This window comes from Eurypyga helias, unplaced genomic scaffold (genome assembly GCF_000690775.1).
Source record: "Eurypyga helias isolate BGI_N326 unplaced genomic scaffold, ASM69077v1 scaffold12344, whole genome shotgun sequence".
NCBI classification, from domain to species: domain Eukaryota; kingdom Metazoa; phylum Chordata; class Aves; order Eurypygiformes; family Eurypygidae; genus Eurypyga; species Eurypyga helias.
In genome coordinates, this window is record NW_010246908.1 from 74,646 (window position 1) to 91,949 (window position 17,304).

At 36.3% G+C, this 17,304-nt stretch overlaps 1 protein-coding gene across 1 annotated transcript in view; it reads left to right on the plus strand.

Moving 5' to 3' along the window:
* Positions 1-16,800, plus strand: part of ATRNL1 (attractin-like 1) — a gene marked incomplete at its 3' end in the record, with an annotated part of 77,419 nt that extends 60,619 nt beyond the window's left edge. Inside the window, exons 16-19 of the mRNA XM_010150575.1 lie at positions 8,497-8,710; positions 9,038-9,226; positions 13,174-13,392; positions 16,663-16,800. Of these exons, the coding sequence (XP_010148877.1) occupies positions 8,497-8,710; positions 9,038-9,226; positions 13,174-13,392; positions 16,663-16,800 (760 nt within the window). The remainder of the gene's footprint in view (positions 1-8,496; positions 8,711-9,037; positions 9,227-13,173; positions 13,393-16,662) is intronic.
* Positions 16,801-17,304: the final 504 nt, after the last annotated feature.

The window sequence follows — 17,304 nt, forward strand, 5'->3', positions numbered from 1 at the left end:
AGTACAAGAAGTTGCCTTCAGCATATTCCTTAGGCAAGCCATCCATATGAATTTAACTGTGGGACAAGAGAAGGGATGTTGAAGATTGATTACCTGTCCATGAGTGGTCAGTTTTTTTAAGCAGTTAAATATTCAAACGCTTATTGCTGCACTTAGGCTGTTGGAAAGCCTACCCGCATCGTTGGTGCACGTCAGTGAAATACATGTCCGCTCACAAGGTGTCGAACCCACAGTGTGCACTCAGGTGGGGTGTCTTAGCAGATCGGTTCGTCTCAGCAGAGGATATTTTTGCAAGTGTGTCTTTGGGTTTATAAAATGCACAGCATTTCTTTGCATAAACCCCCCTGATTTTTAGCCAGCTTGGGATTTTACAGTTACAGGAGAATGAAAGATAATTATGAACAATAATTAAAGCTTATATCAAGTTGGTACGTGACTTGCAAAGTTGGTGCCGATGAATTGATGTGTTGTGGTGGTTTTGGCTGGGATGGAGTTAATTTTTTCTCAGTGGCTGGTACGAGGCTATGGTTTGGATTTGTGTTCAGAAGAATGTTGACAACATACTGTGGTGGGTTAACCTCGGCTGGAGGCCAGCTGCCCACCAAGCTGCTCTATCACTCCCCTCCTCAGCTGGGCACGAGAGACAAAATACAATAAGACTTGCGGCTCGAGAGAGGGACAGGGAGAACCCATTCGGCAGTTATCATCACAGGCAAAATGGACTGGGCTTGGGGAAAAAAAAATTGTCATCAATCAAAATCAGGGTAAAAAGAGAACTAAACCCAAATCTTAAAACACTACTACTTCTTCCTGGGCTCAAATTCACTCTCACTTTTCTGTACCTCCTGCCTGCCAGCAGCACAGGGGGATGGGGAATGGGGGTTTTGGTCAGTCCATCACACCTTGTCTCGGCTGCTCCTTCCTCCTAAGGGGAGGGTCCTCACATGTATGTGTTTATTAGTTGCTAATAAAGATGAGAGAAGTAATTCTTCTATCTCAGATGGTCTCCCTGATATTCTGCTTACAGCAGCCTTGAAACACATTCTGTCTGTCCACTCCTTGCTCTGAGGTAATGTTGAAAATGTAGTTGAAACCAAAATAACTGTCTAAAATGGCAGTGATTTTTCCAGTTGTTTATTTTCTGCCCTGCCACCCCCCCAATTCCTGTTTAAACTACTGCACAGGAGTTCCTCAAATTGAATAGTGTGTGGTAGAAGATTGATATGACTGGAAACTAGGTTTTTCTTACATTTCAGAACCTAAAACTTCTACAAGGTGACATCCTGCCAAGCGTGTCTTTATTTACATGAAGTATGGCCTGAGCCAATGTGGTGATATAAATTTGAGATACCTCACGTACCGTTTGTGCAACTGTAGACAAATGTATGCACTTCAGAACTGTATCTCGGGTTAAACGATTGTTTAGTTACCAGAATCTCTAATGCCATGCTACCATGACCTGTACTGGTTTTCAGTGGCATTGAGAAAAAACAATTTTTTTTTTTCATTCCTATCTGTCAGTCTAGTTACATTTATTCTGTGTGAGACAGCCTGAATGTGTTATCAGGTGTGACAGAGGCTCTCTGAATCTTTGCTTGATTTTCTTTTGTCTACCTTTTCCTTTCAAGCTGCAATCACAATGATTTAAGGGGCGAGATTTCATTTTAGATGGCTTGTTTTTTTAACAGGTGGTGGTGTGCAGTTCACAAATGTGTCACGGCAACTCTAAGGTGAACACTGGGCCTTTAATCTGTATTATCTATGGTTGAGTTTGACTTGTGTCGTCAATATCAAAGGCTTTAAAATCTTGGGCCTATGTGGAACAAAAGCTTTCAGGGTTAAGGACGGTGTCAGAGCAACATTTGGAAATAAGAGTATGGATCTGTTTTTATCTCTGCTTTAGTTGATATTCTTACACTGAGAAAAGAAAAACAACTTTGGTAATTGTTGTGTGTTTTACAAACTGTTAAAATAGTGTTGGTAAATACTTCGGCCTAGGATGACTCGATAATTCTTTAGTGGTTATAGGAAAAATGTGGGATTTGACAGTTGTTTGTAATACACGAAGTCCTTGTTCTGGGACAAATTGAGGACAACTTCTTCATCATGTTTAGAATAATACAAGATATTGATGCTTTCAAAAGATTCAGAGTGATGAGGCTGCCATTGTCTCCACACCTTGTCCAGAACAAATTATGCATCAATAATTTCTCTTAATTCTAATGCTAAATTGGAAATCAGCACATTGCCTCCTTTTAAAAAGGGTAAGGAAAAGGTTCAGGTGGTACTAAAGTAAGGGACAAAACGAAGACCTTTGTAATATGAAGTCAACACACTGTTGAATTTGCAGATGTATTCTAAAACTGTCACCAGCATTTTAATGTCTAATTTGCATTTTTCATTGAAAATAAATGGAATTCTTTAAGAGAACAATAAAGTAAACATAATGGATAAAATGACAGTTTCCATAGTAAAGCAAAAAGACACTTGTTATTTATTCTTATATGCTGTTTTATTGACCTGGTAAGCAAAATATTATGAAAGGGAAGATTCAAGTTTTTCTGCAAAGTAGATTAAACAGCAATATAAGGTTAATTAATTGTTCCTGCTAATATTCAAATGTTGTGTACTCATGTAAAAGTGCAATTAGTTCTCTTGGGAGTTTGTGCAGAACTGTGGGATTTAAGTAAAAATAATAATTTTCTTGTTAGCATGAATAAATTCTGAGAAGATTAATTTTGGTGTAGTAAGCATAAACAAAGATGAGAAGAGTTTTAAACAATGCCTTTCGTTATATAAATTGTTTGCAACTTTTCCTTTAACTCACTGTTCTCAGAGCTAAGCATCCTTTATAAATTACACTTGAGTGGAGGTTGCAGTTAATTAGTGAGCTTTGCATGGCAATGCTATTCCTTGTTAGCTCAAAGTATTCTCAAAGGGCTGTATGTTTTTATTGTTTTATCGTATATTTGGTTGTAAAGAAGCTGACATCTACTTTTTTTCTGAATTGGTTCCACTTTACTAGAGTTTCTAGGAATCCCACTTTACTATGGTGGTTTTGGAAGTCTAATAAATTATTTCAGCACTTTGTCTCCATATTAGCGTGGTGTTTTTTTTTGTTTTGTTTTTTTTTTTACTTTGGCTGTTCTTTAGTTCACCTCTAGTTCAACTGTCTTCCTGCTTTCAAGAAGTGGGGAGCTCAAATCACTTTGGATGCCTGAGAACCTGAATTTCCAAAAAAATTGTCCCCTATAAAGAAGGGAAGTAATAGTAGCTAAGCCAAAGTCCCACTGGAATACTAGCTTTAATCTCTGTACAGGGAAACTGGGGAAGTTGTAGCTTTTTCAGTTCACCAGATTGTATGTGTTTTTTTTAACCAGTGCCACAACAGCAAAATTTGAAAGGTGTAGGAGAAATGAGTGTTCGTATGGCCCTACTTCTTATGACCCTGCTTCTTATGACCCTAGCGTGACTTCTTCTTCTACTGATTAACTAGATTTCGTCATTTGTGTCTAATAGATACTGAGACACTTAAAAATCATGAAGCTTGCTTTCACTGCTTATGATGTGTTATTCACTGGGAAAATATTTCCAAAATATGAAATGTGCAGGTATCTAGCATAGTTTAATAATCAATGTATGGTTAAAGAACAGAAACTGAGCAATTTGGTGGTAAATAGAATGGATGGTTTGTCTTTGTTTTCAGTAAGCAGGTTTTTTTGTTCATAATGATGTGGAGAAGAAACCCTTCTCAGAATTGTGAAAGTTGTGGAAATGGGAGCACTAAGGGGCCACTGTATTTTCAAAGTTTAATTGTATGTTCCTTACTAGGGCAACTCCATTCCTAGAACTCAAGGAGTTCAAACGATTCTTGAAAGGTTTTTTGAAGTTTGGTAATAACATATTGTGATGCACACATTAGAATGAGTCAGAAGTGTATCATACACTTCCAGCACAATTTATGATCCAAAATGAGAGGAATTTAAATGAAGTTGGGGATAAATTTCTGACAGAGATATAGAATTCCTTAGCAATTTTTGTAATTAAGAAACAGAGGAGAATTTTGAGCCTCAGTAGTAATTGGCTATTCAGTAAAGGTAGACTTGCTCACTTGACTCATCTGCGAATTATTCAGCTGTCATTAAATCAGTGCTGAGGAAGCAGTAGTTTCTGAAAAGTGTGTCATGACTATAAATTATCAACTTTCAATGTAGATGTCAAAGCAACTTAGTCTGACTTAAGTTTTCTTAGAAACAAGAAACACAATGGATTGAACATGCAATATCAGCTCTCTAGTTAAAGTTACACAATTTTCCTTTGTAACATAGTTCCATAATTACTACTTAAAAGAAAATTAAAATTGCGTGGTTTAGAATAAGAGAAGAGACCATTTTTAAAGTTGTTAGTGATCAGTTTAATAAATCTTGTCACAGCTAAAAACTTGCCTAGTGTTGAATAGGACTGTAAGTGTGAGTACAGGATTGTGGGCTATTGGTCGGCATCGTTTGATTGCAGTTTTGCTTTTCTCTCAGATGAAAGTGAAGACCTGTCCAGCAATTTGTCTCAGAATTTAATTATTCCTAAATATTTTCAGACTTAACATAAAGGTTGATTTCTCATTTTAAATGGTTTTTGGCTACTTATTGGTGTTATAAAAGATTGTTCTATAAAACAGATAAACTGTGACTAGCTGCATTTCAAGAACAATCTTATGGCTTCTGAGATAGGCTGGAAGTTCTGAAAACTGGCCTAGAAAGAAACAGATAAAAGGAGAAACATATTCTAGAGACTGGTGCTAAATTTTAAATAATGTGTTGGGATAAAGCTATAGAATAGATACTTGATTGCATTCTGCAGTTCAACATTAGTAAGACCCCTTACAACGAGCTTTCCCAAGATGGATTTGGCCACCTGCTGTGCACTGTATTGCTTTGTTTTACTGTAAAATTTTACTTTGATAGTTTCTGGGTATTTTCCTCTCACTTTTTTTTTTAAACTGATAACTTATCTGGAGTGCTATTGAGTAAGCTTGGTTGTTGTTCATGAATTGTCTGTGAAGTATAATGGGAGTTGTCATAGATTTATCTTGGAGCCTGATTTTTTTTTTTTTTTTTTTTAAAAAACTCTCCACTAAAACATTTGAAAGTATACATAATTTTTTGGAATACACTGAGTGATAGTATTCAGAAAAAATTGTCTTAATTTGGACAGCCGGAATATGAGCAGTGGTATTCTATAATCATGTTTAAACAAATTGTGCCCTATACATGTTGAATAAAACCAGAAAAATAGTAGGTTGGAATTCATATTTGCTCTATGAACAACTCTTTCTCTCCCCCTATCCTTTCCTCTTCCCCACAAAGGAAAAAAATATTAAGGCAAAGTTACATGAACTGTAACTTTGTAGTAGATGATGTAGATGTAGATGAAATGCAGCTTTTAGCTTTTAACTGCTTTAAATGGGAACAGACATGTTCAGTGATGGTGTCCAAAGTAATATTAAAACATCAGTTAAAAAAATAATGGCATTTAAGCATGAAAAACATTAGTATGTGTTCAGGTGTTCCCACAATCACATGTGTGGTGGTGCTTTTTCTTCTTACTTACATAGAGAAGGTACTGATTCTTACTGACTTGCATGTTCCTCTTCAACTCTGAATCTGAACAACTTACAAGTGCCAAATACAGTGAGGACAGCATAGGTTTCTCAGCTGTGGTTTGTGGACATCTTTAAAGTATACATTTATCAAAGCCTCAAGAACGATTCTGATCATTTTCCTGGTACCTTTGGCCAGATATTCAAAGTAAAGGAATCAGTTTCCTACATTCATTTGGCATTAAATGAAACAACTATAGAGTTCATGTGAAGGGTGTTCAACTCTCGCTATTTCTTAAGCCTGAAGAAGAAACTGGATTGGCATTCTCGTTCAGCACCTTTGAAGTCCCTGTCACTTCAACACGCAATCTCTATCTCCAAGAGTCTTCAGCTGCAGTCCACCACATCATGGAATTAATGCCACGTCATGGAATATGGACTTCTAGCATGTCCTTGGAGCATTTTGGTGGCCTCTGTCTCAGCTGTTTACCATCTTTTAATCAGACATTTCTTTTAATGTTTTGTATAATCTGCTTTCAGCATCCTACCAACATGCCCAGAGCAGCATAAGTGAGTCTGCCAGGCGGTAGCTTCGATGGTGTGTATTTGATAGCATGCTAATCATCACTCAAGTCTGTATTTTGATTCTCTAGCAAAGAGCCAAAGATGGTACATACGGAATTTGAGACACCTGGCCCATTGACTATAAGTTGTCCAGATACTACAGCTATTAAGAATGCTGATAACTGCAATATGTGTTGCTTTTGCTGGATATCTATCAATTCAGGAGTGCTGCATTTCTCTCCTAAGGCTGCTCTGGCTTTCATGATCCTTCCTGGGACTTAATCATCATTAAAAGTGTTCTGAGACACTCTCCTACTCAAATAGAGGATTTTCTTTTTTCTCTAAATGTCACTGCTGCACTGTCAGTTTTATTATTGGCCTGATATGCTTCTTCACCATAGCTGGGATAGGGTCTCTGTTTTCTATATACTGATGCTGAGGCCAAATTATTTGGCAGTGCAATCAAAACAGTCAATAATATGTTGAAGATTCTCTTGGCTGGAATTCCTCAGCCACAAAGTAGGCATTTAGGGTTGTTTTAGGTCTGTGTTTGTTAGCAATTTATCCTGCCTCAGCCCCTGACATTTTTCATACATGCCTGGAGTGCCTGCTTAGCATTCTACCGAGAGATGTCTGGAGACATCCATAAATATCTAAGGTTTTCTGATGTTTGCATACCACGCATATATACAGCAATCTAGGCAACTAAATAACAAATATGACAAGAGATGTATCATCTACAACTTTCCAGATGCTCAAGTTCTGCTTTTACTGCTTGCATCGTGTTTGTTCTAGTATCTAGAATGTGGGAGCTCTCACAGACACCTGGAAAGCTGCTTACCTGGAGTAGCCATGAAGTTATGAAGTAAATACAGAAGTAAGACACAAGAGTGAGCAGGGGTTAACAGTCTGTTAGTTGCTGTAGCAATTTTTGTTTGATCATGCTCCCAGCTGATAGGACAGAAGTAAAATCTTCTGAGAGCACAGAAAGTGCCTTTTAGGGAGGTGAGGAATACTGATTATCTACCTACTGATTTTTTTAAATAAGTAATTACCACTGTTATTTCTGAAGCAAAATTAATAATTGTTCATGCTTGGTTTGGTGTAATGAGGAAGGAGAATAGGAGGAATGCTCTGATCAGGTGTAAGGTGAAAGATCTCTTGAGATGTGATGGCAGTGACTCTGGGTTTATTTGTGAAATAGCACATAGTCTTGAACCACAGCAAGTTCCCTTTAATTATAATTTCTTACTTACCTTGGCCTGTTAATTAAATCAGTTGAGAACCTAATTCTCAGTCAGATGAACATCTCTGCTTTGGAGCTGACAACATCTGTCCTTTGCCTGGTGCAGACAGCTGTGTTCTTTGGTGTTCTGGTATTCACCAAGTGCCACGTTCCTGTCACAGCCCATAGAATGTGTTTCTGTTCCTTGTGTTTAAGCTGGGGTCAGTGAAAACTATCTGCACAGAGACTGCATGAGGAAATGTGTTGGTTTTGATATCTGGAGATTTTTACAGTGATGGGAACAAAAAATGTACATAGATTTATCCTAGAACAGTCGAAGGCCTTTCTTTCTTGAAATCTGCGTTTTCTCTTGGTAATTGCATAAAGACAAAATGATAAAAATAAGTAGAGTTTGTGATATAATTTTACTGATGCATCCTAAATATTTCTTTTTGAGGATGAATGCTTGCTATGATTTCTAGAGTAGGACTTTTTTTACAGCTTATAAATCAAGTGTATTCAGTGGCATTGGAGCTGTGGATGTGCCATTTGCATCTCTGTCTCTGAATTGCCTAAAGATATTCATCAGTAACAGCAATACAGATTTTTAGATGATGGAATATTTATCCTTTTTTTTCCTGAACTTGGATTTCTGTGTATTGCTGTTAACTTATGTGTATTTTATTATCCACATTGGTCTAGCAATTAGTAATCAGTATAGTAGCCACTGGAAAAAAAAAAAAGCTATTTCATTACGACTATTTGGCCTGGTTTCCAACTCTGTATTAAATAATAGTAATCAGAATTGGCTTTGAAGAGAACAAACACAACTTTTTAATAGAACAAAAGCAGATAGCACGTGGAATTTTGGTGTTTGTTTGTCTTGTGGAGGGGTGGGGAGGATGTGTTTCAGCAAGGTAAAACAGTTAAGACAAAAACTGTATGGACAAGGATGGATGAGATGATAAAGTGGGAAAAGAACATGGTGAATTCTCTCAAAATGTGAACTTGTTGCTGCTGAACTATTCTTTGAAATATTTTAATTAAAATAATAACAAAAAAATAAGCATTTCAACTAATTATCTCACATTTGTTTTATTCTGATTCATAGAAAATTTCACCTTGGGTAGGTTTACGCAAGATCAACATCTCCTACTGGGGATGGGATGACATGTCTCCTTTTACGAACACAACTCTGCAGTGGCTGCCTGGAGAGCCAAATGACTCTGGCTTCTGTGCATACCTAGAAAGAGCAGAGGTGGCAGGTCTGAAAGCAAATCCATGCACTGCAATGGCAGATGGTCTTGTGTGTGAAAAACCTGTCGGTAAGCAATCTCTTATAATCAGTTACTGTTACCATCGTGATTAGCAAGCTGTTTGGGTTTTCATTTCACTATGAGGGATTTTTGGACTTTTTCAATAAAAGAATAATATGAAATTATTATTACTTGCACTGAGTATTGCTTAATAACTTTTATAAAATATTGGTATAGTTATATACTGCAACATAAGTTTGGATTAAATTATTTATAGCGAATGAAGGAAGCAACCACTTTCGTGTTAACATACCTTTTTCTAATGGAACATATGATTAAAGAAAAAGGAGATTCAGTTTGTGTTCAAAATTATAAATGTTTGTGGCTCTTCTCCAGTGAGTCCCAACCAGAATGCCAGACCCTGCAAAAAGCCATGCTCCCTGCGCACAACGTGTTCAAACTGCACGAGTAATGGTATGGAATGTATGTGGTGTAGCAGTACAAAACGATGTGTTGACTCAAATGCCTATATAATCTCCTTCCCATATGGACAGTGTCTGGAATGGCAAACTGCCACATGCTCCCGTGAGTATCTTAATGAACGTTCATCCTATTAAATATAGTGTTGTATTTTTTCCACTCAAAAAAAGCATCTTATATGAATAGGATTCAGCACATTTGCTAAAGATAAAATAATTTCAAATGAATGACTTTATATAGCTACTAATATGAGCAGTCAGTGCTGTGTATGTATTTTCTGCATACAGATAAAATACTGGCAATTCTTTTATGATGAAACATATTTAATCTTTGGAAATAGTGGAACGTGTTTATTGTTTCCAGATAAAGAAAAAAAAAATACAACGATTGCTTCGGACCAGTTAGTGTGTCAGACACTGGCCATGAGGTGGAACATAATACTGTCAAAATTAGATAAGTAGAACTTAGATGTATAGAACATCAAGTTATTAAAAAACCCTCCTGAGTTCAGTTTTTAAGATTCTGATCTATTTTTTCGTATTCTGAAAAGTCCATTTTCCTAGCATGCCAAGATAAACTCACTATTATAATGATGACAGTAATAGCCTTAAGAATAGTGTAACACAGATGCAAAACAAATGGTCTTGGTCTTCCCTAGATTCTTCTCCCTTGCAAATGCTGGTTATTAACCCTTGCAGATTGTTTATCCTCTCCACAGAAGTAGAAGGAATTCTGTTAGACCATCAGACAGGTAAAGGGGGTGCAGACAGATTTTTGTCCTGTGTGATCAGACTGGTTCAGGCTGTATGAATGTTCAAGGATCCTCATTTCATCCCTTTTGAGATAAAAGGCAAGTGATTTCTTACACTGTCAAGCAGCCAAAGTACTACCCAGATGTCCCCTTTGGAACCACATTTCATCAGGAATTGATGCAATGCCTCTCTAGGAGAACAAGAAACCTACTCCATGTACCTTTTGGTATGCCATTCAGCTAAAGCTAACTCGTCCCAAGTCTGTAGTGACTGGACCTTGTTGAATTCAGCACCACGTAGTTCCAGTTTATGTCATAATTCATGTAGATGATGGAACAAGCTGCCTGGGGCCTTAGATTCTTGTCTCAGTTATGGTTTATTTAGGACAATTTCTCAGTCACCATTCTACAGAACACTGGCTCTTAGTATTTTTACTGTCTTTAAAGATTTGATTGAAATATTCTCTATCTGTGAAGGGCTGCAGGCCAGTGGGACCCAAACTTAATATTTAGGACTTCCCAAGTGTACTGTTGAACTCTCATTACTGCTCATTGTGAGGGTGTTTTTTCTAGTTACTTCAGGTTTCCTTTCCCTCTCCATAAAGGTCTTTTGATATCAGCATGTCTGAAGCATTTTATTTCTGGATATATTGTGTCAGGATTGATGATGTTGACAACAAGAAACAACTTGTGCCAGGGTCATAATTAAATCATGATTCCGTTTAATAAATTATGACTACAAATACACAATATACAGAAGGTAGTTACTTGCTTTCCCATAAAGCTCAGGGAAATATTAAGTAAGGCCCTGCCATATCTGTCATAGAAACCACTGATATGTTCTAATTTTAGGAGGGAAGAATGGGTATGTGTACCAGGCCACTACCTTTATCTGTATTAAAGGAAAATAAGGCACAGAAAAATTGTCTTGTAGTTAAAACTGTCCAAGAGCCTATATTCCTCTTAACTGAGAATCCTTCTTCGTTCTTAGTAATCATGGAATATAATTGACCAGTACAGTGTGGACCTGTTTTGATTAACTTCTATGCTTAGTTTGTAGATTTCAGATATTAGTCCAGGTTTGAGTGTCCAGGTCTAATTTGGACTTAGAAGTAGGGTTTATGTGTTCCTTGGGTCCTTATGTCCTCTAAATTCAACCATCAGCCCATGTTTGGTCTAAGAATAAAGAAGTAACAGGAACACTTAATCTCCTGTTCTGTACATTTGGAATAATAATATGGTAATTATGTAAAGGTTTCTCGCTCATGAAAGTTCACTAAACTTATTTTCACTCATATAAGGAATCAATTTTGCAACTTATAAAATATTGATAGTGAATTGTGGCAGAAGATAAGTAGATTGAAAATTTGGAGATAAAATTGACAGAATGCCGCATGAAGGATGCTTAGCTTTTAAAAATAGTATATGTTATGTTAGCCTGAACTTTTAATCCTGTTTTTGTGTTTCTTCAGTATTTGCACATCATGCAGGCTCAGTTTGTTTGGGGAACACAAGAAATTGTTTTTAATTTAATTGTAATTTTTGTCAGGTCTGTAAAAGTTGATATTAAATAAGGCAAACGGGATTTGCTATATAGCAGTTCATCAGTATGTAAAGGCAGTTTTGTATGGAAATGTATTTTCTATTCAACAAATTCAAGAAAAACAAGATTCTGTGTCTGCAAGCATTTTTTTCAGAGTTTCAAAGCTTTAGATACCTTGCATTTAAACAAGAAAATGAACATCCAAATGAAACATGGTTCAGACATTATTTAAGTCTAAATGACTTGAAAATTTTATTACATAGATATGTTATTATTTCTACTGAGGTAATGAATTATTAAGTGTATTCCCTTATCAAAGGATAGGGTTTCTACTTACTGGAAGAATGGAATGTATCTATACCTTTTAAGAAGCCCTCTTCTTAAATTTTTAGTTTTTATTTTCAATGACTGATTTTTTTATTTTTTGGCTGGTTTGCTCTGAATGAAAAAAAGTCACACAAGCATACATGATTTAAAAGAAAAAATATAACAACTGAGAACTGCATGTTTATTTGCACAACTTGGAATTAAAATGAAGAACAGTGGTGTATTGGTGACATTTTGTCTTTTTTAATTCCTGCTTGCCAAAATGTTGCATTCCACTCTTCCCGACATCTTCCATTCATTGTGACTTTTGATTGAATAGCTGACAGTTGAACAAACTTGGACCAGCTCTAGAATTTCAAAGAAAAAAAAAATTCTATTTGAATATCCCCGTCTTCCATAACAGTAGGTTCTCAGCTTTTCAGTTTTTTTTGCAGCTGAATGCCATTACAGAGTATATCTAAGGTTTTTCACTTTTGGTTCTGTTTTATCTTCCATGAAGATAGTGCAGCTGATACTTCAGAGCTGTTTTCTCCTAGCTTTATAAATTGCAGCATGAGACTTGTTTGGCTCATTTACACCATGTCTCTGGAAGGGCAAGCCAGCCGGTACAGAACGGTGCTCTTTATTTGTCTGCTGTTCTAATGTATTAAAAAAAAAGAATTGTATCACTCAGCTTCATATCTGATGAGGTCTGGTTTAAAACTGATTTGTCACATGATTGACACTGATTTCCAAGAACAGTTGAGATCCTGCCCAGCCCCCTTTTTTCCCATATTGGGAAAACTTGAAACTTTTCCTATTATTTGGATCCTTCCGAGTCTCATGATACAAGAGCTCATGCTTCAGCCTTCTGCACCGTTAAAGCCCTTTTGAGATCTCACTCAGATTCTTAACTGCCCATTTTCGTGATATCTGCATGTATCGTTAGACTGCTGGAGTGTTTTTTCTTTGACAACTTTTATTCCTTTTAAACAATGTCAATAGTTGCTGAGGTCAGAGTAGCTAGCTTTATTCTGCTCTCAGTTTATTTAATTAGAAACATCATTGTTTTGCTTTTATAACATGGATTCACCTATTGCTTTTATGGAGTAGAGTGGTCCAGGTAGCTGTGAATGTGAGTGTTAGTTGGATGTATTGTCCCTGCTGCAGCTGAGCCAAATTGAGTGGTTACACTCATGTAGAATCCATTCGAGTGTCTGACAAAAAAACCCCCAGAAACCTTTAAAATACTTTCTAACAACTTTTAAAGAAAACAAAGTTCTTCTTACTCATGTTACTAAAATGTTATAATTTGTCCAAGGAAATAGAAATGCAAAATAGTTTCTTCATCAACTGTTATAAAATCCTAGCCTCTCATTAAAAAAAAAAAAAATCAAAACTGAAAAGAAACAAAAATCCCCTTGCATTAATATTGTATTCCATGTCATAAAGCTCAAAACTGCTCTGGACTGAGGACCTGCGGACAGTGTTTGGAACAGCCTGGGTGCGGATGGTGTAACGATCCCAGTAACACTGGAAAAGGTCAATGTTTGGAAGGATCATCAAGAGGACCGATGAAGCCTGTTAGCATGCACTCTAATGAAATGGTGCTTGATGCTAGTCTTTGTCCAAAAGAGAAAAATTACGAGTGGTCTTTCATCCAGTGTCCAGGTAAGATATGCTTCCATTCTTTGTTATATATGAAATAAGACATCTTTCTCTGTTTAAGCACACCAGATTAACGTAATTATTATGAGTAATGCAAATGACATTTGCATGAGAGATTTGTTTCTCCAAAATATTTCCTAAATATGTAGTTAGTCTCTGTCTAATGAACACAAATGTATTCACTGTCATGCGGGTTCTGGTGTGAAATTTAATGCAAGTAATTTAATCAAAATTGCCATTTATTTTTTCATCAGCATATTCTCTGTATGTGTATGCACATATATGTGTGTGCTTATATGTATTTGTATATATAAGTGTGTGTATCACTATATTATTTAGAAAGCAGGATCTCTGAAGAAAGTTTTATTTTGGTAACTTTTTAAAAAATATGTAGGTGTAGAGTAGAATTTTTTTTTTAAGCCTTAGAATAGTGAAGTGAAATGCAAAACCAAGTGAATACTGTCAAATGTTCTAAACTAAAACACTCCAAACCATCTAATTCCTGAACAAAGAAACCTCTACTAAATTTCTGGATAGAATGAAATGACATTGTCTGGAAACTTCAGTACTTTATCTGTATCTTAAAATACAGGTATGTTCATAACACTTGAAATGTGTTTGCACTAGATCCAGATTGTAATGCAGATGTGGGATTTTAAAATATTTTTTCCTATTATTAAGTATTTCTTAAAACTATCAACATTTGTCAGCATCCCAGTCCTTTCAACACTGAGGTCAAAATCAAATTAGACATAAAATTGCTTATCTCCAGGGCAGCCCCACTGAAGATTCAGCTACAGTTGTAAGTGTGAGGAAAATTACTCTCTTGCTTCCACTGATGTACAATAAAACCACTTTAAGGAAAAAATTACTTTTTAAATTTAAATTTAAAAAATTACTTTTTAAATTTAAATTTAAGTTCTTATTTAAAGATCATTAGTCTCCTTATTTTAATTACTCTTTTAATTATTTAATACTGATGTCTCTATTTTGATTACATTTGTCTTTATCACAGAAAGTTATTACATTTTATGTTTCTTCTGGCTTTTCACTTTTCTCAATGAGACTCACGTTTTTAGGAAAATCAGCAAAAATGTGATAGCATTTTTAAATGGTGTGCCATTTAAATTGTAGATTGTATTGGTTCTTAATATATAGGCATTTACAATTTGATTTAAAATATCTTCCATTTTCTTTGCCTTAGAAAAATGTAAGACTATCATATATGACCAGATAATATTATCACTTGCAGCAAACTAAAATTCACAATAAAAATTTTGATTATTTAAGGTTGCTTTCATTTATCCTTTAAATAACACACAAAAAAAAGAATTAGAATAGAAAATGTACACATCAGTGACCCACTGGGTAGAGAATATCAGAATGAAACATTTGCCTTACTTCTTAATATACTCTTAATTAGGTAATCTTACTTTCCTTTAATAGAACACCTATTTTGCCCAGAGAAGCTGTGGATGCCCCATCCCTGGAAGTGTTCAAGGCCAGGCTGGATGAGGCTTTGAGCAACCCGGTCTAGTGGAAGGTGTCCCTGCCCATGGCAGGGGGGTTGGAACTAGATGGACTTTAAGGTCCCTTCCAAGCCAAAGCATTCTATGATTCTGTTTAATGCACTATGGTTTTACTTTTGGTTTATTGGGCCGCATTTTTTTTTTAACATTTGCTTTTAGTAATTTAATGCCCAAGACATACAAACAAAACCCATAATGGAGCTGCAATTCATGGTATTTCTATGTAGCTTTTTCTGAGAAAGGCAAAACCAATGCAGAATGGCAGATTGCCTGGAGGAAGACACCACAAAGTTTTCTAAACCCAGATATTCTTAGAAAGAAGAAAACTTGTAATTTCTAATGAGATTTATTCAAGACAGTGAGAGAACTTCTAGTCTAGTAGTACAGAAATGTTTGATACATGTGTACAAGATTCTGTAGGCATAGCTACAGAACAAGGAAGAGATGTAAACTTGGGAGGTTTAATGGTTTATGAGCCAAGCTTGGCAATGACTGTAAATAGTTACTAAATAGTTACTAAAATCTAAAACAGCTCTAAAAAGTTCTAAATCATGCAGTGAGAATCTCTATTTTTTTCCTAGCCAAGACACCAGTCACTGTGACATTTAGATTAAGAATTAAAAAAACCAAACCAAAAAAACACCCCAAGAACCCCCAAATTAAACAGAAAGAAGTTACTGAGATAGCTGTCCTCTGCTGAATTTTACTCTCCCGTCGCCAATGAGGGATCGACAGGTTGGACATAAGCTGACATGTGATGAAGTGCTGTAACTGACAGATTGCTCATCTGTTGAGCACTATGAGCTTTGTAGAGAGGTCATCCTTCAAAACCTTTTGGCTGTTCAGCCGAGACCTAGCAGCGGCCTCATAGAATCACAGAATGGTTTGGGTTGGAAGGGACCTTAAAGATCGTCTAGTTCCAACCACCCTGCCATGGGCAGGGACACCTTCACCTTCAGGGATCAACCATTCTGGCGGAATTCACATTGAGATTTTGGTGCAGTGATGACCCGTACTTTCTGAATTTCTCCAACACATGGAGCGCTGGAGTAGAGCTGTGGTGTAAGATCAGTGGTTGTTTGACAGAAAGCAACTTTATGTTTTTAAGCTCAGGCATAAAAAAGTTATGTCAGTGGGAATCCATTTTATTTACTTTCATCAAAATCGACTGTAGTGAGGAAGGACTGGAGCTTTTTGATTTGGGTCTGATGTCCTTAGAACTCCTCAGTATGCCAAGGTTAATGTGAGGATCAAAACTGGTATAAATAAGACATTTTGGTTATTTTTTTCTAAGCTCTCTCTCTCCAATAGACACAAGTTTGAGTGTAAATTGTTCATATTCTCCATCACAATACCCTTTCAAATGCTTCATAGCAGATTGCATGTAGGTACGGGGGTTTTCAGTTCATCTCGGGTGGTGACTTACTGCCTCTGAACATGGTTCTTCAGTGACTGGGCAGCGTTTTAAAGCTATAAGGACTGGATGCAGTCTCTCCCAGTGGCTAAAAACCCACTTTTTCATGCACCTTAAGCTCACGTGTCACTACGTAGTCAACATCCATGGTCTTCTGTGTGAATTCATGTCTTGCCATAGTGCTATTGCAAAGAGGTTCTATGTCAAAGTACAAGTGTATATCCTGGTTGTTAGTCAGGATTACACTCATCAGAATTATGTTCTACTGCAATTTTGTCATCACGTAGGAATGTGCAATTTAGTAACAACTTTTTAAATGTTATATTCTAGCTTGCCAGTGTAATGGCCACAGCACCTGCATCAACAGTAATGTCTGTGATCACTGTAAAAACTTAACAACAGGAAAACAGTGTGAAACGTGTATGCCAGGGTACTATGGGGATCCCACAAATGGAGGACAGTGTACAGGTAAGCTGTTTTGTTGGAAGAAAAAAAAAAAAGGAAATGAGACTTAGATAATGTGAATTTAACTTTTTTTTACTGTAATGTGAAATTAACTTTTCTTTAAAGGTTGAATGTTTATTCAGTAATACAGATGAATTGATTAGCTAAATTAATGATCCAAAATCGGATTACTGTTTTTATGAGAAACTTTACATTCGGAATCATCGTTTTGCAGTTGTTTGTTTGGATGCCCTAAGAACAAGATGGTAATTCAAAGATGCTCTCCCAGTTAGGGAAAGGAGAAAGAAACTGTCTTGTGGGAGCAACACCTTAAATCCTGGTATTTCAGAGAGGCATCATTTCCTTCCATGTAAACAATCTTCTTAAAAGCAGTAAGAAGGTACTTATAAATGAAGCTCAGTATCTACCATAATGTCTGATTATTTAATATTCCTGATTTGTATAAATGGGTGATGATAGTTATGGATTTCACAGCCCAACAAGTCTTATTCAAACAGAAAAGCCTGG